This window comes from Monodelphis domestica, chromosome 2 (genome assembly GCF_027887165.1).
Source record: "Monodelphis domestica isolate mMonDom1 chromosome 2, mMonDom1.pri, whole genome shotgun sequence".
Taxonomy (NCBI): domain Eukaryota; kingdom Metazoa; phylum Chordata; class Mammalia; order Didelphimorphia; family Didelphidae; genus Monodelphis; species Monodelphis domestica.
In genome coordinates, this window is record NC_077228.1 from 103,551,316 (window position 1) to 103,578,927 (window position 27,612).

The 27,612-nt window shown below is 40.9% G+C and overlaps 1 protein-coding gene across 2 annotated transcripts; it reads right to left on the reverse strand.

Moving 5' to 3' along the window:
• Nucleotides 1-787: 787 nt before the first annotated feature.
• LAD1 (ladinin 1) lies at nt 788-24,905 on the reverse strand. Of its 2 annotated transcripts, XM_056815715.1 has the most exons (9): nt 24,691-24,905; nt 22,395-23,481; nt 20,803-20,907; nt 18,838-18,881; nt 15,849-15,921; nt 15,465-15,602; nt 4,750-4,839; nt 4,377-4,451; nt 788-3,525 (listed from the first exon to the last, which is right to left on the reverse strand). In XM_056815715.1, exons 1-8 carry the CDS (start codon nt 24,888-24,890, stop codon nt 4,377-4,379), a joined length of 1,812 nt encoding a protein of 603 aa, XP_056671693.1. In that variant the 5' UTR covers nt 24,891-24,905; the 3' UTR covers nt 788-3,525. The 2 variants fall into 2 exon arrangements, with proteins under 2 accessions (XP_056671693.1, XP_056671694.1); XM_056815716.1 differs by lacking the exons at nt 788-3,525; nt 4,377-4,451; nt 4,750-4,839 and adding an exon at nt 9,760-10,795.
• Nucleotides 24,906-27,612: the final 2,707 nt, after the last annotated feature.

Here is a 27,612-nt window from a genome sequence, read left to right on the forward strand (position 1 = left end):
GGCTGGCTCCGGCGCCTGCCCTTTGTTGGGGGGAGGGGTGTCCGCAAGGTGACATTCCCGAGGTCTGTATCATACTTGAAATGATATTATTCTGTCGTCTGGTACTCTCGGCTCCCCCATAACTGACCATGTGACCTTGAGCATTCTGCTTACTTTCTGGGTCTTGGCTTCTAGGAGTGAGAACCCTTGGCTACCGGATGGATTAAAAGGGTCCTCAGAGAGGGATCTGCTCTTTCGACATCGTGTTCACAGAGGAGGCAACTGAGTTTTTCCATTTGTAAAGAGGGATTATACAGTCTGACTCTTCTCCTGAGATCTGTGATGTGGTGGGAAGGAGTGGGGTCCCCAGGGAAGAGAAGAGTGGGTCGGGAGTGGATCCTGATGAAAGGAATCGGGGTTTTGGACACAGGGCAGAATTTCTGAAGAGTGGAAGCAATTAGGCGTCAGGCAGAACAGACAGCTGGGATGGGAAGGGGCGTGGTTTGAGCACCTGTTTCCCTGAAGGGCTCTACAGAGAAAGATACTTAGGATTGTGGCTGTCAAAAATCGTGAGGGTTGCCTTGATGGGGCTGAACAAGAAGTCTTCTGCGGAGAGAGGCAAGGACAGGTGGCTTTAGAATGAGGGGCTGTTGGAACACAGCTTTCTGCGTCCTGGCCCATCTCCCTCCCTGATCTCTGTCACGCCCAGAATGCCACATGAAACAATTGCAACTGGCCTCCCAGATCCTACTTTCCTCTCTAGCTGGCATCAAAGGTACCCAGCTCAAAGGTAATCAGGGATATATAATGTGGAGCCAGAAACAATTTTATTTCAGCACTGAAAAGACACTCTAAGAGGAATTCTGGGATGCCTAGAAGGAACAGGGCAGTTTCCATCAAAGTCTGCCAAGTGAGGGCCAAGAAGGATGCAGAACAGAATGCTTAGGGATCATGAGACCAGCTCAAGCTTGAAGTCCACTTCAAATACCATCTCCTCCACAAAAACTTCCCTGATCTCCCAATTGAAAAAGGTCTCTTTCCTCTTACTTCAGGGCACTTTGTAGTCCTCTTACACAGTTATCATATTCTAATTTTCTTTATATTTATATGTGTACATGCCTTACCTCCTCCTCTTAGAGGAAAGGCTCTTTGAGGGCAGGAGCAGATCTTATCTGTCTTTGTAAGTGTTCCCATTCCTAGCTCAGGGCTCTGTGCACTTGTGTCAATAGGTCAGAGACCTGTGAACATCTAACCTGGGCCTTGGAAGCCAGCTGAAGGCCGGAACTTTCACCACATTGCAATATGGTGCAATGGAATGAGGATGCTGGGTTTGGGGAAGTCACAGTCTCTTTGGTTCATTTTCCATATCTACAAAATGAGGGAGTTAGGGACTAGGTGACTGCTAAGGTCCTGTCTAGTTCTAAATAGAGGTTCTCTGATCTCCCTCAAGTCCCTAGCTGCATCCTGACTTGAGGCGGGGAGAGTTCAGAAGGTCCCCACTATTCCAGGTCCATTCTGAGGCTGAAGTAGAGAAATAATCCAGTCAGACAGGAACCCCTCTAGGTCTAAATAAACTCCCTTCTCCCACACCACAGACAGTGCTGGCATACAATGAGCACTAAAGAAATATCTACTGGTACACCGAGTGATTGAAGGTGGCTCAGTTCTCCCCCTGCTTACCACAATCTCTGTCACATAGTTAATAATGTTCCTCCAGGTCTCTGAGCCACTCCCAAGAGTCACATAGGATCCTGGCCAGTTATCTGAACCCAGAGTGAACACTGTGCCAATACAGCCACCCTCAAGGCATACAACAGTCATTAGTTAACTCTTGATTTTCCACAGAGAGAAAGGAACATGAACATGAATAATCTAAAATAATGGATAAACCGAAGAATGTGGAATGTGCCATGGATTGGTAGAAAACTGTAAAGTGGCAGTTGAAATGAGACTTCTAAACATTTTTTCATTCCTTGAGCACACAGGGGTTAATTATCAGGTTAAAGGGAGTTGGTTGGTTGGCAGTGAACACCAACCCTAGTGAATCTACCATGTGGACAAGCATCACTAAGGTCATAGGGCCTTGACATTAAATAACATCCACTTTGTATTTTCATCAGGCATGGGTGACCTTCCAGGATGACTCTGGCCTCTAAGGGACCCAGCCAACATTTGACTAAAAAGAGAACTGGAAATGGGTGCCAATTTCTTTCTTTCTCCCTTCCTTCCTTCCTTCCTTCCTTCCTTCCTTCCTTCCTTCCTTCCTTCCTTCCTTCCTTCCTTCCTTCATTCCTTCCTTCCTTCCTTCCTTCCTTCCTTCCTTCCTTCCTTCCTCCCTCTCTCCCTCCTTTCTTTTTATCTTTCTCTTTCTCTTTTTTCTTTTTCCTTTAAAAAATAAAACCCCTTACCTTCTGTCTTAGAATCAGTACTGTGTATTGGTTGCAAGGGAAAACACTGGTAAGGGCTAGGCAATGGAGGCTAAGCAACTTGCCCAAGATAACACAGCTAGGAAATGTCTGAGGTCACATTTGTACCCAGAATCTCCCACCCCTAAGCCTAGTTCTCAATCTACCAAGTCACCTGCATGCCCCCAAATGGTGACATTATCAAGGGTACTGATAAGGATTCCACCCCTGGTTTCATCATCATAGTTTAAGGCTTTGGAACTATTTAAAACCAAAGAGTTTAAGTTGTTATCAGTCTGTTATAGCTTCATATAATGTTATTTATCATGTCCTTTCCTAAAAATAGATTTGGGTAGGGGAGATTAGAGAAAGAGCCGAAGGAGAGTGGCCACCTTAAAAGGGAGCTGAAGGTCTAGGCATATCAAAGACAACATTTCCCTGCTTGCCATTTGGTCCTGGGTAGATAAAAGTGAACAAAATGTCTGGTCTTTGGAGCCAGTGAGGGAAAAGGGGAGGGTCATTGATGGGGACTATGGGTAGGGAAAAACATCAGAGGTGAGAGGCAATATCGAGGATTCAATCCTTGTAGGGGGAGAACCCTGCTAGGTACATTAGTGATGAGCCAGGACTGAGAGAATCATTTTAAGACAGAATTCTAAAGATGCCACAATTCATCTAATCCCTGTTAGGACTGTTCTGGCTATTATCTAGTCCCTCCAAGGGGCCCCCACAATGAACAGGATTCAATCCCTGCTCCTTGCTAAGCTGAAAGAGGTTTGAGTGGAGTGACAGAGCCTTTGGTGCCTGTCCAGAGTCCTCAATGGTAGGAGAGTGCCTATAGTAAGATGTAAAGATGCCAAGGTATTCCTGGGACCGATGGTTTCAGCAAAGAAGGATCTGGGTGAAGTTCAGCAGGAGTGCCCAGCTCTTTCTCCCTTTTCACCCCTTTTGACAGTGATATTTCTCTCTGGTGTTCTTAGGTGCTCCATGGTCTGAGGCCCAGTCAGTCCCAGCTTTCAGGGGCTAGAAGGGAAACTTCACAGAGGAGCAGTGAGAAGTAAGAACAGCATTGACCAAACACCCAGGCCTGTCATGTAGGCTGCAGATCCAGCCCTTCCCATCTGGGTACGTCTTGTCATACCTGTGGGGACAAAAGCATTAGAGCATTAGAAATCTGGAAGGGAAGGCTTAGAAGAAAAATCAGTTAGTCCTGCTGTAGTGGTGATGGGGTGGGGGAGACCCCTGAACTTCAGGACTAGAAGGAGGTGCCCACTACACTTCCAACTCATTACCAAAAGCCTTGGTAGCCAAGAACCAAAGTGTCTGCTAGGAAAATGTGAAGATGAATTATGCGGAACCAGCTGAGGCTGGGAACAGTGAGGAACTCAACTAACCATTTCTCTCTGCTGACCCAATTCAACCAGACATAGCAAGAGAGGGAAGACTTCTGAATTTCATATACTGTATTATATTATATGCAAATAAACATAATGGAAGAAAGTAGTGGTAATAATAGCTAACATAGTGCTTTAAGGTTGCGAATTCTTTGCATATATTAATTCATTTGACCCTTACAACAACCCTATGAAGTAGGTACTATTATTATTTCAATTTTAGAATTGAATAGAATTTTATTGAATTTTGAAATATTGAAAATAGAATTGAATAGAAATTTAGAAGAGGAAATTGAGGCAGAAAAAGCCCAGGGTCGCACAAATAGTATGTATCTAAGCCAGGATCACACTCAGGATGTCCTGACTCCAAGTCCAACCCTCTATCCATTATCCTGAGCTCCCTCTTGGCAATTTTACAATACAGAAACAGATATACATATACTCTTGCTACTTCGCTACTGAGAAAGGGAAAGGAGGAAGACCTAGGCAGGCACCTGCTTCCTAAGAAGACATCCAGACAAAGAAGAAATCTCCAGCTGAAGAGTCAGAGAGATTCCAAATTCAAGTGGTCTTGGGAACCCTTCCTGCTTCCCCTTACCTAGGAATCTGTGGGAGAGGTGGCTTGCTTTCCCCACGAGGTCCTCTTAGTAGATGTTGCCTCCTTCCTTACGTCCTGATGAGAGAACAGTGACTGAGAGAAGGGAAAGGATTCTGGACCTGGCCCAGACCCTGTCTTCCCAATGTGTGGCTGGGCTTCAGGATTCCCAGACCCAACCTCTTGCTGCTTGGCCTGGTCTCACTGGGGACAACCCCACTCCCTCTAACCCAAAACCCATCCCATTCACCCCACTGAATTCTGAACCTGTGCTTCAGTCACCTCTAGTTAGCTATTAACAGAACTCCAAGGCACTGGCTTGGCCTTTCCTTGGGTCAGTCCATACTCTGTAGATTAACAGGAAGGAGTCTAGTACCTGGGAGTCCTGGTCTCCTCCAGCATCCTGGCTTCTGCTGATCCATAGGTTGAGCCGTGAGGTCACCACCCCTGAGAGTCTCAGGTCCTCCTAGAAAGGGAAAGAGAGAATGAGACTGAACTGACTTCTAGGTCACAGGGCAACAAAGAGGCTGAAATTTAGGGATTCTGGAGACAACATATCCAGATTTTCAAAAGAAAGCCAGAATGCTATAGGTTCTGCCTCTTCCTCCTGCACACCTGAGACAGGGTTCTCTTTTTCCCTCTGGCCCAGGCCCAGGTCACACCTGCAAATCTAAGGAAAGAAAGGCTTACTCCTTGTCAAGGACCTTGTAGCGTGAATTGATACATGAAGTAAACATGGCCTTTCCCCACTCTCAAATCTCACATAATACTTGGTTCTGTCCTCCAATAAACCTGTATGATACTATATGTTACTGCTATTTGTTTTGCTAATAGACATAAGATTTCTGAAGGCAGAGATAATGTCTCATCTAAATTTCCTATCTTGACCCTGGACCTAAGGTAAGTGTTTAATTGGTTTTTTATTGTAGTTTTCTAAAACCCTTACCGACTATTTTAAAATCAATTCCATGCATTGTTTCTAAGCCAGAAGAACTGTAAGCACTAGGCAGGTGGGGTAAGTGACTTGCCCAGGGTCACACAGCTAGGAAATATCTAAAACTGGAATTGAATTCAGGTCTTCCTGACCCAAGTCTATTCATTGCACCACTTAGTTGTCCTTGTTTTCTTCAAAGCTCAGCTAAAGACTGCTTTCTACATAAAGCCCTTCTTGACTCCTGCCCTCAGTAAGTTGCTAGCACCTTCTACCTGAATTTACCTCTATTTGTCTTACATGCTTTTACATGTGTACATTTTGTTTCTCATGTTTCCCATGCTAGACTTAGCCCCTGAAGGCAGGGACTTCTCAATTCTTCTCACTGGCTGGCACACAGTAGGCACTTCAAAAACTGTGATTGCTTTAATGATATCTGAATTTAAAGATAATGATAATGAAGGACCCTTCAACTCTGATATTTAGAAGTTCTATAACCTGTCACTTGGACTCTGGAGGACTCAGGGCAAGAACAATGAGAACCCTGTTTCATTGTCATCTGCAAACATGGTGATTTGGACAGAGAGGAATTCCAGGTGCTCCTATCTGCAGATGATATTATGCTCATTGGATCAAGTCCTGGAACACTGTAAAGCTTCCCAAGGGAGATTCATGATCACTCAAAATAGTTTGGCCTCTTTATACAAACAGGAAAAATCAAATAGTTAAATAATGCCTCTTGTGGAGATAAGTAGTTAATTAGTCAATATACATTTACTAAGCACCTACTTGGGCAGCTAGGTGGCTTGGCAGATAGAATGTGGGAGCTAGAGCCAGGAAGACTCATCTTCTTGGGTTCAAATCTATTCTTAGATACTTACTAGCTGTGTGACCTTGAGCAATTCAATTAACTCTGCCTCAGTTTCCTCATCTGTAAAATGAACTGGAAATGGCAAACTGCTGTAGTATCTCTGCCAAGAAAGCCCTAAATAGGGTTATCAAGAGTTCGACTGAATGGTCTGAATAGCCCATTAAGCTGGCCCATCAATAGATAAAAGTTCAGACAGATAATATAGATGGAGAAGCTGAGCCCAGACCTAAACAGGAAGAGATCAGGCTGATTCACCCTTTGAGAACTTAGGCAGAACTTTTAATAACTACTAAACTCCTCTCTAAAACAAAGACCCATCATTTTTTAAATAACCTTTAACTTCTGTCTTAGAATCAATGCAAATTCAGTTCTTAGGCAGAAGAGCAATAAGGGTGAGACAACTGGAGTTAGGTGACTTGCCCAGGGTCACACAGCTGGAAAGTGTCTGAGTCTAGATTTGAGCCTGGGTCCTCCTAATTTCAGATCTGTCTCTCTACTCACTGAGCCACCTAGCTGTCTTTCCTATATTTTTAAGTATTAATATTCTTCCTGAATATTTGAGTTGTCTTCCTGTGCTGATACATGATTAAGAATCTTGGAGCAGCAGTCTCAGAAAAATTAAATTCACCTAACTGGCCCAGTGACATCCTGGCTTGATATCTTGACTTGTGAGTAAATTGCGTTGAAGTGAGGCAGAGTTGCAGAAAGTCATCAGTCTCACTCTCTCTTCCATAGTCATCCAAGTCCAGTGGCAAGACAAGAGTCAGGACAACTGGTGATGGCACAGGATGCAGTGGATGACCTTGGCATCTTGAATGTCTAGCTAAATTCTAAGTGCTCTATAGCACCTGCTTCAGCCACCTCCATGGCTGTTGGAACAAATTTTTCTTAAGCACTCATTCCACCAGGGGAAGTCTTCATATCTTCACATACTTGGGATAGATACTTCCCTAATTCACCAATGGGTTGGGGGCCTGTTGGTTACCCTCAACTTGGTTTATCCTATCTGCCAAGATGATTCAGCAGACTGTGGCCACTAGACATGCTACAGCTTCTTAGAGCCACAGATAATTTAACTGAAATGAATTAGATTAAATTAACAGGTAAGAGTTAAGTGATGGGTAGAAACCAAAGGTGGCTGAACAGTCCTGGATAGGACTCAGCAAATCCTCACACCAGGGGTGTTATTCTTCCCTAAACACTTTATACACCCTAATAGGAGATGTAGAGTTAAGGAGAAACTAGAAAAGGGAGTAAGCTAATTTTTTTAAAGCCAATAACATGGAAATTTCTACGTGAATTTAAGAATAGTGAAACTAGCAGAACCAAGAGAACATTTTGTACAGCAACAGAAATATTGTTTGAAGAATGACTTGTGGATGTCCACCTCCAGAGGAAGAATTGATAAGTAGAAATAAGTAAGAAAAAGTTGTATAAAATGCATATGTCTTTTTGTCAAATGATGCTGTCTTTCATATGGGGGAAGGGAGAAAGGGAGATATCTGGGAATATTATTGTAATAAATGAATTAATTAATTTTTAAAGAAGGAGATGGGAAAATCAGAATCAAAGGAGTCTAGATTTATAGCTAGAAGGCAATGGAGATAATAGAGCTTGGAGATAATGGAATCCAACTTCATCATATTATGGATGAGGAAAATGAGAACCAAAGTGACTTGCCTGAGGTTTTGTGGCTAGTGTTAAGGGTTCATTTTGGTAGGAGTTTGACAAAGGTGAGAGAACAGTTTGATAAAACACTTAGTTTATTTTGAGAGGAAGTACAGAGAAAATAGAAAGAAGGAAAGAGAGATTATTACTCTAATATCTTATAACTATATTTAAATTCCTAATCCTCACCTAAAATTTCTAAAACACCCTACTCTTACTGTCTTTGAAGATAGGTTCTTCTTGCCTGGCATATATCAGGCCTAAACTATGTACACTGTCTATCTAAAGTTATTCTCTAAATAACTACCTATGCTAATAAACAGCTACCATCAATGTATGTCCTTAAATCCATTTTTCTATCCCAACTGTCATTAGTAAAAACTGCCAGTTGCAGACAAAGACAGACTGACGTCCTGCTCTCTAGGGTTCCCGAGAGAAAAAGAGTCCCAACTCTCAATTGTCTCCTTCTTTATATATCTTGTCTCCTCGGTAATGGAATCTTCAGGTATGGCTCACTCTAAAAGAAACCCATCAGTTATGTTGCTCTTACTTAGAAATCTTTCTGCTCTTAAAAAGACAGAGGGAGATTAAAAAAATCCTTTCAACAAATCTCCCCTGAGATCCTTTGGGTGACCAGTCTCCCCAATGGATCTTTCAAACAAAAACTATCTTATACTCTATATTAGAAATAGGGAGAAGTAAAGAGAGAAAGAAACAAAGCAAAACAAACCCTGCAACATGCAAGTCTCAAATTATATACAATGACAAATATTTACAGTGACAGAATAACACAATCCTGACTATACAGAAATAAAAACCTAAAGATATTAATCCAAATTCATCTCATAGTTACTTTGTATAAAAAAATTAGAACATTATATAAATACAATATCCCCCCCCTGAGGTGGGTATAATATCCCTCCTGAGGGATTGACCAACACTTATAAATAAATAAAAAACACAAGTGTTGACCAACACTTATAAATACTTTGTAGCATTTTATGATTTATATATCATTCAGTTATTTTAACTTTTTCTATAATCCTATAAAAGTATCTTAATAATAATCATTTTAAATAGAAATCACTATAACAGAATAAATTATACACTTACCTATTGGGTATTACTCATTCTATTTCAAAATCAAACCTTTAAGTACAAGAAAATAAAACTTTTTATTGAAAAGCAAACTATAAGTTTAGGAGTACAATGTCATTGAAAATAGTGTCCAGTTATAGTAGTCCAATTTGTAGTCTTATCCTTGATGTATGCAGTCAGTCATTTTCGATAGAAGGCACTCTTTTCAAATGAGAGCAATGAATCCATGATATCTTTTCTCCTATTTTGATTGCTGTAGAGGTTGTTAAAAGTACTTGGGATGGCCCTTCCCAGGCTGGCTGAGTTGTTCCAGCACATTGGAAGTTCTTTACATACACTACATCTCCTGGATTTAAATCATTTAGAGAAGTCTATAAGTCCAGTTTGTACCATGGTTCCTGATTCTTGAAGTTCTTTTATCTTGATTTGCAGATCTCATATATATGTGGCAATAGTAGTATCTCCTCCTAACAATGATGTATATCCAGGGTTAAAGAGTTTTGCATGAATTGGTGGATGACCAAACAGCACCTCAAATGGTGAGATGTGTAGATCTCCCCTTAGCCTGCTTTGAAGGTAGAATAACACTACAGGTAGCACTTTAGGCCATTTCAAATGAGTCTTAGTACATAATTTTCCAATCATGGTCTTCAGTTGTCTGTTCATTCTTTCTACTTGCCCTGAGCTCTGTGAGTGGTATGGTACATGAAATTTTAGTGTTATTCCTAAACATGATTATATTTGAGATAAAGCCAAATCTGTAACTGAGTTGACCTGTCCAAATAAATCCTTTCTGGTAAACCAAAAAAAAAGTATTTTGGCAACAAACACCTCTATTTTTACTCACTGGAAATGCCTCTGGACATCTGGTTAGCTGGTCTACTATAACTAAGCAAAATTTATAATGTCCAACTTTTGGCATTGTTATGAAATCAATTTGGAGATGTTCAAATGGTGTGTAGGCTAAAGGACATCCACCAAAAACTTTTCTGCAAAAGATATGCTGGTTATATGCTTGGCAAGTCAGACAGCCTGCACATAGTTTAGAGGCAATGTTGGTTATGCCAATGGGTATCCATACTTTCTTTACAGAAGTTACAATGCCTTGGATTCCAAAATGAACATTTTTATGGATGAATTGGCAGATTTGATGATAAAATGTTCTAGGAAGTATTGGTTTTCCTTCAGATGTAACCCATACACCATTAACTTGTTTTGTCTTAAAGCTTTATTTCCATGTTTTAACCTCTTTTTCATTATATGCAAGGGATAAAACTGATTCATTGATAATTGCCAAATTTAAGATCAATTCAGGGCCTTCTATAGCAACAAGTTTTGCAGCAACATCTGATCAGTGGTTTCCTTTCAAAACAGGGTGAGTTCCACCTGTATGGTCAGAGCAATGTACAACAGCCAGGGTTTCAGGTAGTTGGAGAGCTGAAAGAACCTCATTGATAATTTTAGCATTTGCAATAGTTTTGCCAGCTGATGTTAAAAATCCCATTTGAAGCCAAAGAGTACCAATAGGGTGACATATTCTAAATGTATATTTCAAATCAGTGTATATTGTTGCTTTCTTGTCTCTTGTGACTACACAGGCTTGCTTTAATGTTGTTAATTCTGTACCTTGAGCACTTATATTTGATGATAGTGAAGCTGACCACAGAGTGACAAATTCTGTGACTACAGCTGCTCCAGTGTAACATATACCATTTCTCATGAAGGAAGAACCATCTATAAACAAAACTAGATCTGCATTTTCTAAAGGAGTGTCCAGGAGATTTTCACAAGGTTTTTCTGCCACAGATACTAATGATTCGCAACTATGCAATGGTTCTCGGGTGACTGGTAAATCTAGAAGCAAGGTAGCAAGATTGAGTGTGGTGCAGCATTTTAAAATTATGTTTTTATTGCCTAATAAAGTTATTTCATATCTTATAAGTCTTTGGTCTGAAAATGCCAGTGTTCTATGCCTTAGTAATAATGCTGCTACTTTATGAGGACACATTATCATTAGTAGGCATCTCAGTACTAAATCACAGATTTTGTTACTAGCAAAGCTGTTGCTGCTACACCTCTAAGACATGGTGGTGCTCCGGAAGCTAATGGGTCTAGTTGAGCTGAATAATGTGCAGTTGGACATTGAACAGGTCCCAAAGATTGTGTTAAAACACCTAAAGCTTCTCCTTTTCCTTCATGCACATGCAGAGTGGATGGTTTTTTATAATCTGGAATGCCTAGAGCAGGGACGGACAGGATAGCCTGTTTCAATTTATTAAGCACTGCTAAGTGTTCTGCATCCAACTTAAATGGTTCCATGACTGTACCTTTTGTTAGTGCTATAAGGGGTTTAGTGATTTCCCCATGGCAAGGAATTCATAGCCTGCAAGATCCTGTTGTCCCCAAAATTACTCTCAATTGTCTTTTAGTGGATGAGGCACTCAATTTTTAGATATCTTCAATACACTTAGGAGAAATGAAACAGGCACCTTCAGCTAAAACAAATCCTAAATAGTCCTCTTTTGGGAGACACCAAGAGCAAAACACCCACAAAGTCTATTAAATTGTTCTCCTTAAACTCAACATTTGCCAAATCTTGTGTCAAATTTTGAGAAAATAAAGTTGGACTTTCTATGTAATCTTGATGACACCAAGTATATTGAGAACCTTTCCAGGTGAGTGCAAATATGTTTCAGGAATCTTCATGGATGGGTAGTGAAAAAAGGATGAAACACAAATCTACTACTGTGAAATATTTAGTGGTGCTAGGAATAGAGGAAATAATAGTTGATGGAATTGGAATAATAGGTTGTCTTTTGATGACATGATTATTAATAGCCCTTAAATCTTGAACAAATCAATAAGCAGATTTTTCCATTTTCATCTAATTTTTATTTTTTTAATAGGCAAGACAGGTCTATTATATTCTGATTTGCATAGGATTATTATTTTCTGATTAATTAAAAAATTTATCACTTGGTTAATTACCTCAAATGCTTCTTTTGATAATGGATATTGAGGAATAGATGGACGTGGGCCCTTCTCATTCTAATTTGGACCAGAACAGCTGATTTAGGCAGGCTTACATTGGTAGAAGATGTAGCCCAGAGAGATTCTCATATATCTGTTGGTATTTTAAAGATTGGAGTTTTATTCATCTCCTAACTATCTAGAAAGAGTACAGGGAACAAATTCAGAGATTCTTCAGGTAGTTCTAATGTAATATCGCCATCTTGAGTACATATTATCATGGCTACTAATTTACACAAAAGATACCTCCCTAGTAGGAAAGAATGTTCCACAGATAAAAGTCCCACAGACACCATTCATGGTGAAAACTTTTGGATTTCCAAATGTGTTTTAGATACCCTGACAATACTAATAGAGCCAACAGAATTACAATTAGAATCAGGTGTACTCATCAGCACAGATCTTGATGCCGCAGTATCTAGTAGACAATTGTATAACATATTTCCTACTTTCAATGTCACATGTGCTTCATTGCTATTTGGGGGAGAATGGACTGGGATGACTGATGTAATTATATCAGTATCTGAAAAAACAAATGTTTCAATCTCTGATTCTAGAGTCCTTTCTCCCCTCTCAAACCTTCATAAAAGTCCATGTGCACTTCTCTGAGATTCCTCTCATTGAGGAGGATTTACATTTTGGCTATTACATGGATGTTCCCCATTTCTGATATATTGTAATGTCATTTGCCTAATTTTGGTTATTGGTTCTATCATTCCCATAATTTCCATAATTGTTATTTCTGAAATTGTTTCTGTTGTTATTATTTCTAAAATAGTTGTTGTTCCTAGAATAGTTATTCCTAAAGTCCCCACCATTATTTCTAAAATTATTGAATATTTGATTTTTGGAATCTGCAATTTATCGTCAGGTGTCCCCTTTTTCTACATAAGTAACATGTTGGTCTTTGTTTTATATATTCTCACACAGGAGCCATACCTACCCTAAATTTTGTATCTCTTTTTTTCAAGTTTTCCCTTTAATACTTTTATCTCCTTTCTTAATGCTTCCACTAAATCACTATCATCATTATCTTTCCATTCATGTCCATTATACATATACTGCAACTCTTCTTAATTCATCAATGTCCATATTCATACAGTTAGGACAACTGGTTTTAAAGTAGCCTGTGACCACCCTGCAACAATTTTCCACAAACTGCCTTCTCAACTTTCTAATATAACCTTTCTGTGGTCAAATCTAGGTCTATATATATTCCTCCCAGTTCTACAAGTCAGTCCATGAACTGTGAAGGAGTTTCTCCAATCTATTGTTTTAGTTGCTCAAATTTTGTCCAGGTACTCAGTCTGTTGGACCATATTCTCATTGACATAAGTACTGTCTCTCTATCTTGACACAATCTCGCATAGTCCCCTTCATCATTAAAATCCCAATGAGGGTAAAATGCCAGTGAACTGGATCCAAAACCGCATGAATAAACCTGATAATCTCATCCTTTTCCCTTTCTGTTAATTCATCTAGCAAATGCTCAAAATCAATCCATGTTGGATCAAATTTTTGGCATATGGTTTCCAGCTCTTTGATAACAGCTATGGGCTCCTCCTCAAAAGAAGGGAGCTCCACTTAAATCCCTCAATATCCTGAGGGGTAAATGGTCTTTGTTGTCTAATGGTAACTAGCTCTTTGAGGGTATTAAAGGTTGGTACTTCTCTTAAGGGGAGTAAGATTGTATCTTTTTTCTCTTGGGTTTTTGCTTTAGTTGCCTTGGTGGAAAATGTATAAACAATAGGAAAGGCAGATTGGGTAACGTGAGAGATAGTTTTATTCAGGCGAGAAATAGTGTTGGTCAATTGAAAAATGCACTCTTCAAGGCACACAGCTCTAGAAATAGTTTCATTCTGTTGAGAAATAGTTTTGGCCATTTAAGAGATGGGGTCTTCAAGATATACAACTTTAGTCTCCATTAAGCTATCTTTCAGCTATTTCCTTTTCTTAGAAAAGATTAGACCAAATATTTCATAAATTTGGCATCCCTGAAGTAATCCTGTCAGAACAAATACTCCCACAAACAGTAATAACCAGAGACAACCTAAAACTATGAGGTGTAAGATCTCAGTAAAGTTCCCCAGTAGTGGGAGTTGCTTGAGATAAAGTGGAACCTCTTTCTTCACTACCTGTACCATGATATCTAGCACCATGATTACTTGACTAAATTTGAAAAAGAACAGAAGATTAACAGATTACTCAAACTCCTACCTGGTTTTCCAGGCTGTTAAGGGTTAATTTTGGTAGGAGTTTGACAAAGGTGAGAAGAACAGTTTGATAAAACACTTAGTTTATTTCGAGAGGAAGTACAGCTAAGAAAATACAAAGGAGGAAAGAAACATTATTAATCTTATAACTACACTTGAATTCCTAATCCTACCTAAAATTTCTAAAAAACCCTACTCTGTCTTTGAGGACAGGATCTTCTTGCCTGGCAAATACCAGGCCTAAACTACAAACACTGTCTATCTTAAAGTTATTCTCTAACTAACTTCCTATGCTAATAAATAAACAGCTACCACCTACAAATCCTTAAATCTGTTTTTCTATCCCGACTGTCATTAGTAAAAACTTCCAGTTGCAAAGACAAACTAACCTCCTGCTCTCTAGGGTTCCAGAGAGAAAAGTGTCCCAATTCTCAACTGTCTCCTTCTTTATTTTATTTTTTTTATAGGCAATGGGAGTTAAGTGACTTGCTCAAGGTCACACAGCTACGAAGTGTCTGAGGTCAAATTGGAACCCAGGACCTCCCATCTCTGGGCCTGACTCTCAATCCACTAAGCCACCTAGCTGTCCCCTGTCTCCTAATTTCTAGATCTCATCTCCTAGGTAACAGAATCTTCAGGTCTGGCTCACTCTAAAAGAAACCTGTCAGTTATGCTGCTCTTACTTAGAAATCCTTCTACTCTTAAAGAGACAGAGGGAGATTAAGAAAGTCCCTTCAATACTAGTAAATATCTCATCAGAATTCAAATCCAGCTCTTCTTGCCTCCCAGTCTAATCCTCTATCCACTATAGTTTGCCTGGAATTTAGCAGACACTTAATAAATGTTAGTTGGCTGACTGACTATAGTATGCTGGCCCTATAATGTGGCAAGAGTGAGGAATAACTTGTCCTTACTGGGACTCATACAGATGTTTCCATCTGGGCAAGCCATGATGTTGACAAGGTTCTAGGTGTTGAAAATAGTGTGTCTGGGTAGTGTCAGAAGGGGGGCTATATGTTTACAGTGATAATATTTCATGTAGCAGTGGTTGGAACACATGGTCTAAAATGTCCCTCTTCCCACTACACCTGCCTTGGAATCAGGACTGTTCCAGAATATGCATGAGATACAGTTACCATAAGCAACTACACCACTTCTGGGGTTGTGGGAAGAAGAGGAGCCCAAAGAAAGTATATCTTCCCTTGGTTCCCCACTCCAAGAAGGAGCCTAGATAGAGGAGAAATCCAGACAGAGAGACGCCCAGCATGAATCTTCCTTACCTTTCTGCTCAGAGGAGGCTCAGCCCTACTGTTCCTGACTTGCTCTTTCTCAAAGAGGCTCCGCTTACTGGCCACCCCAACAGGAGCCACAAAGAACTCAGTCCTGGAAGAGCCTGGACACTTAACAGATTCTGACCTCTGGGAACAGAGAAAACAGAAACCCTCAGTTACTCTGAAGCAATGATGGAGTAGTATATGGATTCAGGGGTAGGAAGGGATGGAAGGGAGAAGGAAAAAGAAGGTAAGTCCCATAGTGTCAGGGACTTTGGCATAAAGGAGGCCAGGTCCCACTTACTCCCATTTTTTTTCTTCTACGTATCCACCTGGATTACTCCTGGGCTCTTCCCTTCCCACCCACATTTGGGCCTGTTTCCATCTACTCACCTGTATAGCTGTGTGGTATCTCTCCAACTTCTCCCCTAATTTGACTGTATTGCTTGGGAGCCTCACACTGGCACTGGGATGAAAAGCAAGAGGAGGAAGGAAAGGTAGGAGAAAAGAGTTGGTTAGAAGTTCCACCAAGACCAAGTCTCTGTCCAGAGCCCCTGGGAATGTGGGGTGGGCGTGGGAGTGGAAAACAACTTTCTGCATCAAGTAATCGCTCCCCTTCTCCCCTCCCCAGAGAGCTGGGATCATTAAGAGGGCAGTTGTGCTCCCAGCCTGCCACCTGGTGCCAGAGATAGGCACTTCAATAGTTCTGTTGATTTGTACTCCACCCTACCTCCATCTGGAGATGATATATTGCTCAGCTTCTCCTGGTTGGTAGTCCCTCTGCCCAAGCAACCTACTCTGAGAACAATGATTACATAGGAAAAAAGATTGAGGACAAGGGACATTCTTGGAATGGGAGGCCCCTTAGTGTAAAGTATGCTGCGCTCAGTAGGTTGGAGAGGAATCTGTTCCATTTGTCCTTTAGGAGTGGGGGAGAGGAAGGAATAAAGAGAACAATATGTCTTTAGCTTTTTCTTTAATGTATGTGCCCATCAGATTGGGAACTCCTTGAAAGGGGTGGGACTGTATTTCCATCCCCACACAGAGAGCTTCTTAAGGACAGGAGGAGGGCATCCTCCACCAGAGAGGGAATTTTCCAAGAACAAAGGTCATATTTCCCCCTTATTTTGCATCCACCATTTTTTCCATGTCTTAACTCAAGATATAAGCAATGTAGTAGAGTGACAGACACTGGTCTGTCCCCACCAAAAATCCCAAATCCCATAGTAGACCAGGAAACTTCTCCTTGGGCCAGAGGGCACAAGCTATAAATGAATAAGCCTTTGGCAGAATCCAAGGATTCTATCTAAGGGTTTTTTCTTAGCTGTCCCTGGGGCATGACAAGCCTTCCAAGTTTCCTGCTTCATTCCTTCCTAGCTCTCCTCAAAATCCTCTTTTATGTAACAAGCTTTCTCCTTTTTCCATTTCTGTCTAGCCTCCCTTGAAATTTCCTTTTAGGTTGATCTCCCTATTAATCAGATATATACATATATATATACACAACCTTCCCAATCTTCTCCCATCCACCAGTCCTAGGGAACACTGGGCAGCCCACCTATATTTCTCAAGACAGAACTATACCCCCAACCTTCAATCATAACTTGTCAAACCCTTCACTAAAGAAGGGAGGAAGAATTCTATTCTGAATAGGACAGGAAGGGCTCTAAGTGAAGAACTTCAAGGCTAGGGAACAAAAGGAAATACCCTTTTCAGACTATGGCAATAAACTCTGAGAATCCATTGGGTTAAGAAGTCCATCAGGTGGCATAGACATATAAATAGATTAGTTTTACTCATTCATAGATCTATGATTGTGTTGCTCCTCTGCTCAAAAACCTTTAATGGTTCTCACTTTCCAATGGAAGTATAGAGGAGAGAACCCCATGGAGTCTAAAGCCTAGGCTTGCTAGAGCATTGGCTCTAGCAAGTTAACATAACATCTCTCATCCTCAGTTTTGATAACTGTAAAATGAGGATGACAATAATGGCATACTCCATGGCTCATGGAATTGTGAGAAATCATGTGTAAACTATGAAGTTAGTACTTCATATATATATATATATCATATATATACTATTATTATAATTATATTTATATTTTTATATATAATATATATAATATAATTATTATAAATGGACAGCTAGGTGGCGCTGATAGAGTGCTAGATTCATCTTCCTGAGTTCAAATACGGCCTTAGACAAGTACCAGTTGTGTGACCCTGGATTCTTTTTTGCCTCAGTTTCCTCATCTGTAAAATGAGCTGTAGAAGGAAATGGTAAACCACACTGGTATCTTTGCCAATTAAACCCCAAAGAGGATTACAAAGAGTAGGGCATGACTGAAACCACTGAACAACAAAATTATTATAAAGTCAAAATTTCTTTCAGGCCTTCTATAAGCTGCCACCACCTTACTTTTCCAGTCTTGTTTCATGTATTTCCCAACCTTCTGTGGGGGAGCATCCAGGTCAGAGGTCCTCTTAACTATTACACAATCCTGAATTCATACATTTGCTTTTGTTTCTTCTCTATTTCTGGAATGTCCTTTTCACCCCACATTCCTACCCATTCTCTGAAGTCCAGTTCAAATAGTATCTCTGAATATTCTCCTCCTCTGAAGCCAATAATGATTATAGGATCAAAGATTTGGAGGCTCTCTGGAAAACTGAATCCAAGTGAAGCTCTGTGACTTCTAGACTGTAAGCCTTGTGAGGGCAGGTACAGTGCTTTGGTTAATCTTTCATCCCTTTTAAGTTCTAGCACAGTGCTCTTGCTGCAGGAGTCTAATGAGTGTTTATTGACATTGCTGGAGTTAATTCCAAAAGAATTCCACTGAATTCATTAAAGAGAGAATCAGAGAGAGTGCCTAAGAAATGTATTTTTTCTTCAAAGTGATATTAGAGAGAACAAACAGACCCTCCCCCTGCATACCTATGAACAACAGAATCCTGGTCTGAATGAACTAGATCCAGTAGTGATTATTCTTGTGCCTCATGATGTTCTTGAGGAACCATCATTTCCCTCCTCTCCTATGATTATTGGTGTCCCTATCTGGGCTGTTCTCATCCTTCTTAAATCTTAATCAGTCTTCAAGACCCAGTTCAAGTTCCATTCCTTCCCAAGAAGTCTTCCCAGAGTATCCCAGCCTACACTGACTTCTTGTCTTCTGTAACTCCCTTTAAGGCTTATTCTCGGAATCATTTCTTTCATCACTGTGAGCTTTGTCTCTCTAGATTCACTGTGTGGACCCTGAGTATAGGGTTTATCTCTTGAATTTCTCTCATAATCTCATACAGAATTAGGCACAGAAGAAGAGTTTAGTAGATAGATACTTATTGAATCAAACTGAATAAAAGAGGGCAGACCCTCTCAAAACCCTTACCTACGAGTAAACGTTGTCTCTGGGTTTTCTTTCCTAGGGCTCATCTGGAAAGAGAAATAAATTTTGTTGGTGAGGAAAGAATTCACCTTAAGGGAGTGAGTCTCAAACATGTCTATTACTATTTGTCTATCTCTTATTCTCATACCTATGTAGATTACCTCTTTGTTTAAAAGAAAAACCTGACTAAATATTCATAAGACTCAGTGGGAAAAGTGGCTTTCATTGCCTATCCCAAATGCTGATCTAATTAGAGTAAGGCTAAAGGCGGTGTTGAGAAAAGAATGTTGTTGCTCTTACTCCTAACCTTCTTCTGGGCTGGGGAAAGTTCTGTGGGAGTTTTTTTGTGTGAGGGGTGGGGCGGGAGAAGCTCTGTGGTAGGGGGTTAAAAGATGGGAAGGCTTAAGGATTTAGAGCTCTTCTGGGAAGTATAAGTTATAGGGTTAGAGTTTACAATGACTAAAAATGAATTAAAGTATTAATAATCCAATTAGAGATTGAGTTGTTGAGCATGATTATAAATTATAACATAGTACTTTGCTAAACAATAAAAATTATTCATTATAATACTTGACATTCATATGCTACTTTTGGGTTTACAAAGCATATTATATAATCTCAGGAATGCCCCTCAATAAATCAGTGAGGTAAGTACTAGAAGAATGATTTTGCAGATGAGAAAACTGAGTCTTAAAGAAATTAAGTAACCTCAAGATCACACAGTTGGAAGGCACTATAGGTAGCATTTGAACCTGAGTCTCCCCTGATTTCAATTCTAACACTCTTTGTGCTACCATACACTTTCTCATAAGGTACAAGTTGAGAAATATATGGTAATAGGCATGAGTTATATGATGAGGTTTATATAGTATGGGGAGAGAGGGAGTCATGACATAGGAATTAGGATTGTACGGTGCAGGTTGGGAATTTTGTTATGTAGTGAGGATGGGAATTGTGTGGTAGGAGTGTGGTTGTTTTTCAGTCATATCCAACCTTTCATGACCCCATTTGGGATTTTCTTGGCAAAGATATTGGAATGGTTTGCCATTTCCTTCTCCAGCTCATTTGACAGATGAGAAACTGAGGCAAACAGGGCGAAGTAAATTGCCCAGAGTTACCCAACTGGCAAGTGTATGAGGCCAGATTCAAACCCACAAAGATAAATAAATTGTTCTTACTCTAAGTTCTCTGTCCACTGTGCCACTTAGCTGCCCTGGTGCCCTGGTAAGAGTACCCTAGAAGAATGGTTCCTAGAACAATAGAATCATAGATTTAGACTCGAAAGGGACCTTGAAGAGCATCCAACTCAACTCCCTAGAAGAGGAAACAGGTTCTGAGAAGTTAACTGACTTACTCAAGCTCATACAGGCAGTGAGTTTCAGAGATGAAATTTGGACCCAAGTTTTCCTGACTCGGAAGCATTTTACTATACCAAGGTGCCTGGTATGTGGGGCACTTATGTGGCACAGAGTGGAAATTGGGGATCGGGATATGGGACTATAGATTTAGAAGCCATCTGGAAATTCTACAAAGTGGGGAATTATAAGATATGGGGGGTGAGGGTAGAGTTGGTGAGAGGTAGAAGTTGCATAATAAAGGATGAACTAGGCATATCCCCAAAGCAGCCACCCCCAAATATATGATTTGCCTAGCACCTCCAGCCTTTCTCACCAGGTGTGGCTGCCTATATTGGCAACACACTGTACTTATCAACTTGGCCATTTAGGACCTTTGAGAGCAACTAATTGCTCATTTCTAGTTATTTTCATTATAAAGGGATTCTAGTCCTTTTAGCAATTGTCTATCTACCAACTCCCTACCCATCAGGAAGATCTTTTCTGAGTCTAACCTAACTCCCTTATACTATTAAAAGCATCCATTTTATCCAACTTTGTCTGCCATGAATATAGAGACAAATGGTCTATAATTCTGTGGTACAGAGACCTTCTTCTCTCTTCTGATCCTTACCCGAAAGGAGATGGTCCTGGGGCTGGAGCGTCTGAGGGAACTGCTGTAGGAGATTTGGGTTGGAGAGGCCAATTCTGTTTCTGCCTCTTTGCTTGGAATCTTTACCTGAAGGAGAGAACAAGAAGATCATCTCGTCCTGGAACACTACTGTGCACCAGTCACAGTTTTTTGGAGTCTTCTGTGTATGCTACAGAGGACCCCTGTAGGGACCCTAGACTGACTTGAATTCCTATCTGGGGAAGAAAAAAAGGAATCTTATTTTCTTATTTATGGAGCTGGAGGGAAACTTAGAGATTATTCCCTTTTGGTTTCCTTTGGTTATTGTTGCTATTCAGTCATTCAGTCATGTCTAACTCTGCATGAGCCCATGGGCCATGACTATTCAAGGGGTTTTCTTAACAAGAGTCCTGGAGTGGTCTACCATTTCCTTCTCCATTGGATCCTTTGGTTAGGCAACCAGAGGTTAAGTGACTTGCTCAGGGTCACAAAGCTAGGATGTATCTAAGGCCAGATTTGAGCTGGAATCTTCCTGACTCCAGGCCCAGCACACTATCCACTGAGCCACCCAGATGCATCCTTGGCATATAGGGCTTAAGTGACTTGTCCAAGGTCGCACAGCTAAGAAATATCTGTGGCTAGATTTGAACTCAGGTCTTCCTGACTCCAGACCCACTGGATCCACATCTTTCTGATTTCCTAGTTAAACACTAAAAGGGAGGAGTTTCTGGTAGCATCTGGGTACCTCAGTGGATAGAAGGCAGAACCATCATTTCCATCTGATACTGAACTGTATCAAAATCAAAACTGGACTTCCTAGCTGTGTGACCCAGGGCAAGTCACTTAACCTCCATTGCCTATCCCTTACCCATCTTCTGGTAGGAGGTCCATGGTACAGGGTACTCCTACTTCTCCCTTGCCCAATGCTCCTCTGAAAGGACAGTGAACTACTGCAGGATGACCAGCCTCCAGGGCATGGGCAAATTCCAATAATATTAGGCCATTAGGAAGAACTTTAGGGGAAAAATCTTCTAGGTCAGAAGGTACGGAGTCAGTGGAGAATGGAGACAGAGTCAATGGAGAAAGGGAGAAAGGGGAAGTAGCAAATGTTGAATTAAGTCCTACTCTACAAGCAGCCCCCAGCTCCAAAATTATATTGTGTCTCTTTCACATGGGAATATTCTTGGTGTGTAATGATCCCTGTAATCCTCATATTAATTTTGTTTAAAACATAAGGTAATCTATGTTTATTATTATTGTTCAGTATTTCCCAATCTGCATTTTAATCTAATCTGGGGGCTGAACTCAGTGTGTTTAATGCTTTTCACCTAAGAAATTTGGAAGGGAAAGAGTTCTCTAAGGCCAGACTCAGTCATTGATGACTGAAAAGTCTTTCAATAATTCTACTGGCCTCTGAGGGAAGATGAATGAATGAATGAATGAATGAATGAATGAATGAATGAATGAAAAAGCAATTATTTAGAGTTCTCTATGTGCAAAGCATAGTAATACTGATTGAAGTGGACACAGGACAGGAAGTAATGGGATGATGGCAGAGGGTGAAGAATGAAAGCAAAGCCAAAGGTACTACCCACCTGAAGAGTGAAGGGCCTGAAGCGAGAAGCCACTACCTGAGGTTCTGACTTCTTCTCCTCTCCAGGTCCCTCCGAGGAGGGTGACTTCTTTGAGGTCTCCTTTATTTGTGGTTCCTTTTTTTCTGGCACACCTTTCTCAGAGTCCTTCTGCTCTTGAGCCTGAACTGGGGCCTGTTCCAGGCTCAGCTTCTTTGAAGCTGTTGCTTTTACCTGAGCTGAATTCTTCTCTAAGGTCAGTACTTTTTCCCGAGTCGATCCCTTTTCCCCCTTCTCTGGGTTCAGTGTTTTCTCCTGAGCTGATGCCCTCTCAAAAGCCAGTGCCCTCTCCCGAGCTGACACCTTCTTTGGGGTCAAGGATTCCTCAGAAGCAGATACCTTTTCTAAAACTAATGCCTTCTCTTGGCCTGATGTCTTCACTGAAATCATCGGCTTTTCCCCAGCTAATGACTTCTTTGGGGCCAATGTTTCCTCAGGGGTCAATGTCTTTTCTAGGACTGATACCTTCTCAGAAGCTGGTGTCTTCCCTAAAGCTAATTTCTTCTCTGGGACTGTCTGATCCTGGACTGGTGTCTTCTCTGAAGCTAATTTCTTCTCTGGGACTGTCTGATCCTGGACTGGTGTCTTCTCTGAAGCTAATTTCTTCTCTGGGACTGTCTGATCCTGGACTGGTGTCTTCTCTGAAGCTATTTTTTTCTCTGAGGCTGACTGATCCTGGACTGGTGTCCTTTCTGGGGCTGAAACTGTCCTTTGATCCAGTGTCTTCTCCTCCTTTGTCTCTCTTCCCTCCAGACTCTTCTCATCTCTGGCCCAGGGTCCTCTCTGCTTCTGGCTTAATCTTCGTCTAGGTGGAGGAACTATCTCCTTCTGGGGCACTGGGGGCTGCTGTGTGACCCACACTGCACCCTGGCTCTCTTTTTTCTCTTCTACTTCTAACTGTTCCTTGATGGGGGACTGGGAAGTCTCCAAGGCCTGTCGCCGCAGCCTCCGTTCCTGTCTCGTTCTTAGAACTGCCTGGAAATTCTCATCCTCTTCATCTTTGACAGAGGAATGAAGCTTGGGGGCCTCAGCTTCCTCCAGGCTTGGGAGCCTGTAAGACAGGAGGTGGGGATGTTACAGACAGCCTGGTCTTCTCTCTTTCCCTTTACATGAACATGAATTCATCTTTTGCCTATATGCCCTTGTTCCCCATGCCTGGAAAGCTCATCCTCCACTTCTGTACCTAACTGAATGCTTAGCTTTATCTGAAGCACAAAATTACTTCGTATTTACTCAGTAGATATTTTGTTTATATACATATCTGTGAATATATTTCTCCCTAGTAGAATGTAAGCTCCTTGAAGGTAGGAACTGTTACTTTGTTCCCTTTTGTATCCCAAGAATACCAAGTACAGTGTTAGTTCACCTAACCTAGTTAGAGCATAAATTCCTGAATTTAATAAAGTGGTTGAGGGTAGGACTTATATGGGGTAGGTAGGAGTTATATGGTCCCATAGGAGACTTACCACTGGGAGGGACCTCAAAGAGCATGAAATACAGATAAAATTATGGAACTAAGAATAGGCCCAGAAAGTGACTTGTCCAAAGTTGCATAGTGACAGAGCCATGCCTTAGAATTCCAGGCTCCTAATCCTCACCCCTATAGTCTTTCCACTATCCTGAGATTTTTGTTGTTGTTCAGTGGTTTTCAGTTGCATCTAACTTTATGGCCCCATTGGGTTTTCTTGGCAAAGATACTGGAACGGTGTGTCATTTCCTTCTCCAGCTTCTTTTACATAGGAAGAAACTGAGACAAATAAAATGAAGAGATTTATCTAGGGTCACACAGCTACTGAATTCTGACTCCTAGATTGGCATTCTATCCACTGTGCCACCTAGTTGCCCCAACACTGAGATGCTTTTTGGTTTTATCCTTCATTTTCATTTGTGTTAGAGAAAGCAGTTTTGACTCAGAAGGTCTATGAAGAGCCTTGGGGCACATTTTCATTGCATCAGTCTCATTCCTGTTTCTGTCCCTCCTCCCCCAGCTAGACCATAGATTCATAAGCTTATAGAGCTAGAGACAGAAGGGACCTCAGAAGGCATTTAGGGCAACCTGCTCTTTCTAAGATGAAGAAACTGAGGATTGGAGAGGGCAGTTGTCCTAGATCATATAGTCAATGTCAGAGAGGGATTTGAACCCAAGTCTTTGGACTTCAAAGTCAGTCATCTTACCACTATGATTCACAGGGAAACTGATTCCCTGCCCTTTTCCCTTCCTCCCCCAACTCCATTCACGTGAGTGGAAATGGGTACATACCTTTCCACTGCTGGCTGGTCTCCATTGTGGGTTACTTTGGGGGCTTCATCATCTGTAGTAGAACTCAGGTTTCGGTGCCTCCGACGTCGTTCTCGCTCCTGCTCCTCTTCATCCTCTAATGTCCTTTGCATTGCCAAGCTGCAATTAGGAAAAGAGAACCAAGGGACATGAAAGAGAACCACATGAGATGCTGGAGCCATAAGTAGAAGACCCAATAATAACATTAATTCACATATAACAACTGAAGGTTTGGAAAACACTTTAAGCACACTTTCTCATTTCATCTGGAGCCAGAAGGGAACTTTTAGCCCAAACCCTAAGTTGACAGATGAAGAAAGTGAGGCTCATATATGTTAAAGACTTTTCAAGGAAAAAGGCATAGTTGCAGAACCTAATTTGATCCCAGATCCTTCTGATTCCAAAGTCAGGGATTTTTTTTACTTGAGCCTCCCATTGATGCTAAGAGGAAAATATTATTATTCCATTTTACATATGAGGAAATTGAGGCTAGAGAGGCTAAGTGATTTGCCTAGGATCATATAGTTAGCGAATATTTGAAGAAGGATAAGGAGCTAGGTCTTGCTGGCTCCAAGACAACTAGTAGATAGCAGCAAGGCAATGATCCAGGACAATTCTGAGGGACTTATGAGAAAGAACACTATCCACATCCAGAGAAAGAACTGTGGGAGCAGAAACACAGAAGAAAAACAACTGCTTGATCACAAGGATCAAGGGGGATATGATTGGGGATGTAGATTCTAAATGATACCCCTAGTGCAAACAACATAGAAGTAGGTTCTGACCAAAGACACATGTAAAACCCAGTGGAATTGCATGTTGGCTATGGGAGAGGGGGATGGGAGGGAAAGGACATGAATCATGTAACCATGGGAAAATATTCTAAAATAAATAAGTAAATGATTTTTTTTTGAAGACCACTAGTAGATCCTCTAACCCCACCACATTTCAAGTAATCTGTGGCTACATTTATTGATTCTAGGATGGTGAACAAAGGAAAAAATGCTCTTTAGGCTTTCTACCTAGGAGAGACCAATATTGCAGTTGCAGTAAAGAGACTTAGGTCAGCATTTTCTTAGAAAGAGTATCATTATTTAGCAGGGTTTTTCTGAAAATCATAGAATCCCAGAATTAGAAGAAATCTCAGAGATAATCTAGACTAACCATTATGCAAAGTAGGAGAAACTAGTCTAACAGTCCAGAAAAATAATCCTCAAGTCTCCATAGGAAGTCTCCAAAAACAAGGACATCACTAACTCCCAAGGTGGTAATCCATTCTACTTTTAGACAGCTCTCACCATCAGGAGGTTTGTCTTCTATTCTCTCAAAGTCTCATTTTCCTATAATTTGCACCAGTTACCCCAAAAGATGTACTCTCTTGGGACAAGCACAAGTCTAATCCTTCCTTATGATAACTTTCCTTCCTTCCTTCCTTCCTTCCTTCCTTCCTTCCTTCTTTCCTTCCTTCCTTCCTTCCTTCCTTCCTTCCTTCCTTCCTTCCTTCCTTCCTTCCTTCTTTCCTTCCTTCCTTCCTTCCTTCCTTCCTTCCTTCCTTCCTTCCTTCCTTCCTTCCTTCCTTCCTTCTTTCCTTCCTTCTTTCCTTCCTTCTTTCCTTCCTTCCTTCCTTCCTTCCTTCCTTCCTTCCTTCCTTCCTTCCTTCCTTCCTTCCTTCCTTCCTTCCTTCCTTCCTTCCTTCCTTCTTTCCTTCTTTCCTTCCTTCCTTCCTTCCTTCCTTCCTTCCTTCCTTCCTTCCTTCCTTCCTTCCTTCCTTCCTTCCTTCCTTCCTTCCTTCCTTCCTTCCTTCCTTCCTTCCTTCCTTCCTTCCTTCCTTCCTTTTTTTTTCCAATAATGTTTGATTTTATTTTTCCCAATTACATGAAGAAATGATTTTTAAAATTTCTTTCTTGACACTTTGCAATCAAAATAATCTCCTTCCTTCCCTCCCCTCCCCTCTCCCTGAGACAATAAGCAATTTGATAGAGGCTAAACATGTGCTATCATGAAATATATATCTCCATATTTGTCATGTTATGAAAGAATATATGTATCACACATAGAAGAAAAAACTCATGAAGAAAACTGAATGGAAAATGGTATGCTTCAACCTGCATTCAGACACCATGAGTTCTTTCTCTGGTAATGGAGAGCATTTTTCTTTATGACTCCTTTGGAGTTAACTTGAATCATTGCATTGCAGATAAATGCTAAGTCGTTCACAATTGACCTAATGACAATCCTTCAAATATTCTCATGTACCCCCAACATAAATCTTCTCTTCTCCAACCTAACATCCTCAGATCCTTGTAAATGGTTAAGAGTATTTCAAGATTGCCAAGATGACTCAGTGGATAGACAGTCAGGTCTGGAGACAGGAAATCCTAAATTCAAATCTGGCCTCAGACACTTTCCAGCTGTGTGACCCTGGGCAAGTCACTTAACCCTCTCCCCCACCCCCACCCCATTGCCAAGCACTTACCACTCTTCTGCCTTGGAACTGATACTTAGTAGAAACTGATCCTTAATAGAAACTTAGTACAATGGATACTTCTAAGATAGAAGGTAAGAGTTATTTTTTTAAGTCATTCAGAAGGCTCTGTGTATAAGTGCGAGTGAGCATGAGTGTGTCTGGAGGGCTAGAATATGAAATAATTTAATGCCATTTATACTTATATGTCACTTTAGAGATTACAAAGTGCTTTTCTTACAATAATGTGCAATAGCCCTGTAAGTGAAGTAGTTTAAGTGTCATTATCTCTATTTGATAGATGAAGGAACTAAGGCTCAAAGAAGTTAAATATATTGTCCAGAATCACATAGCTGATAAGTAGTAGATCTAGGATTCAGCCTATCAAGGAGCATTTAGTAGGTGCTTATCATGTGCCAGACACTGTACTAAGAACAAGA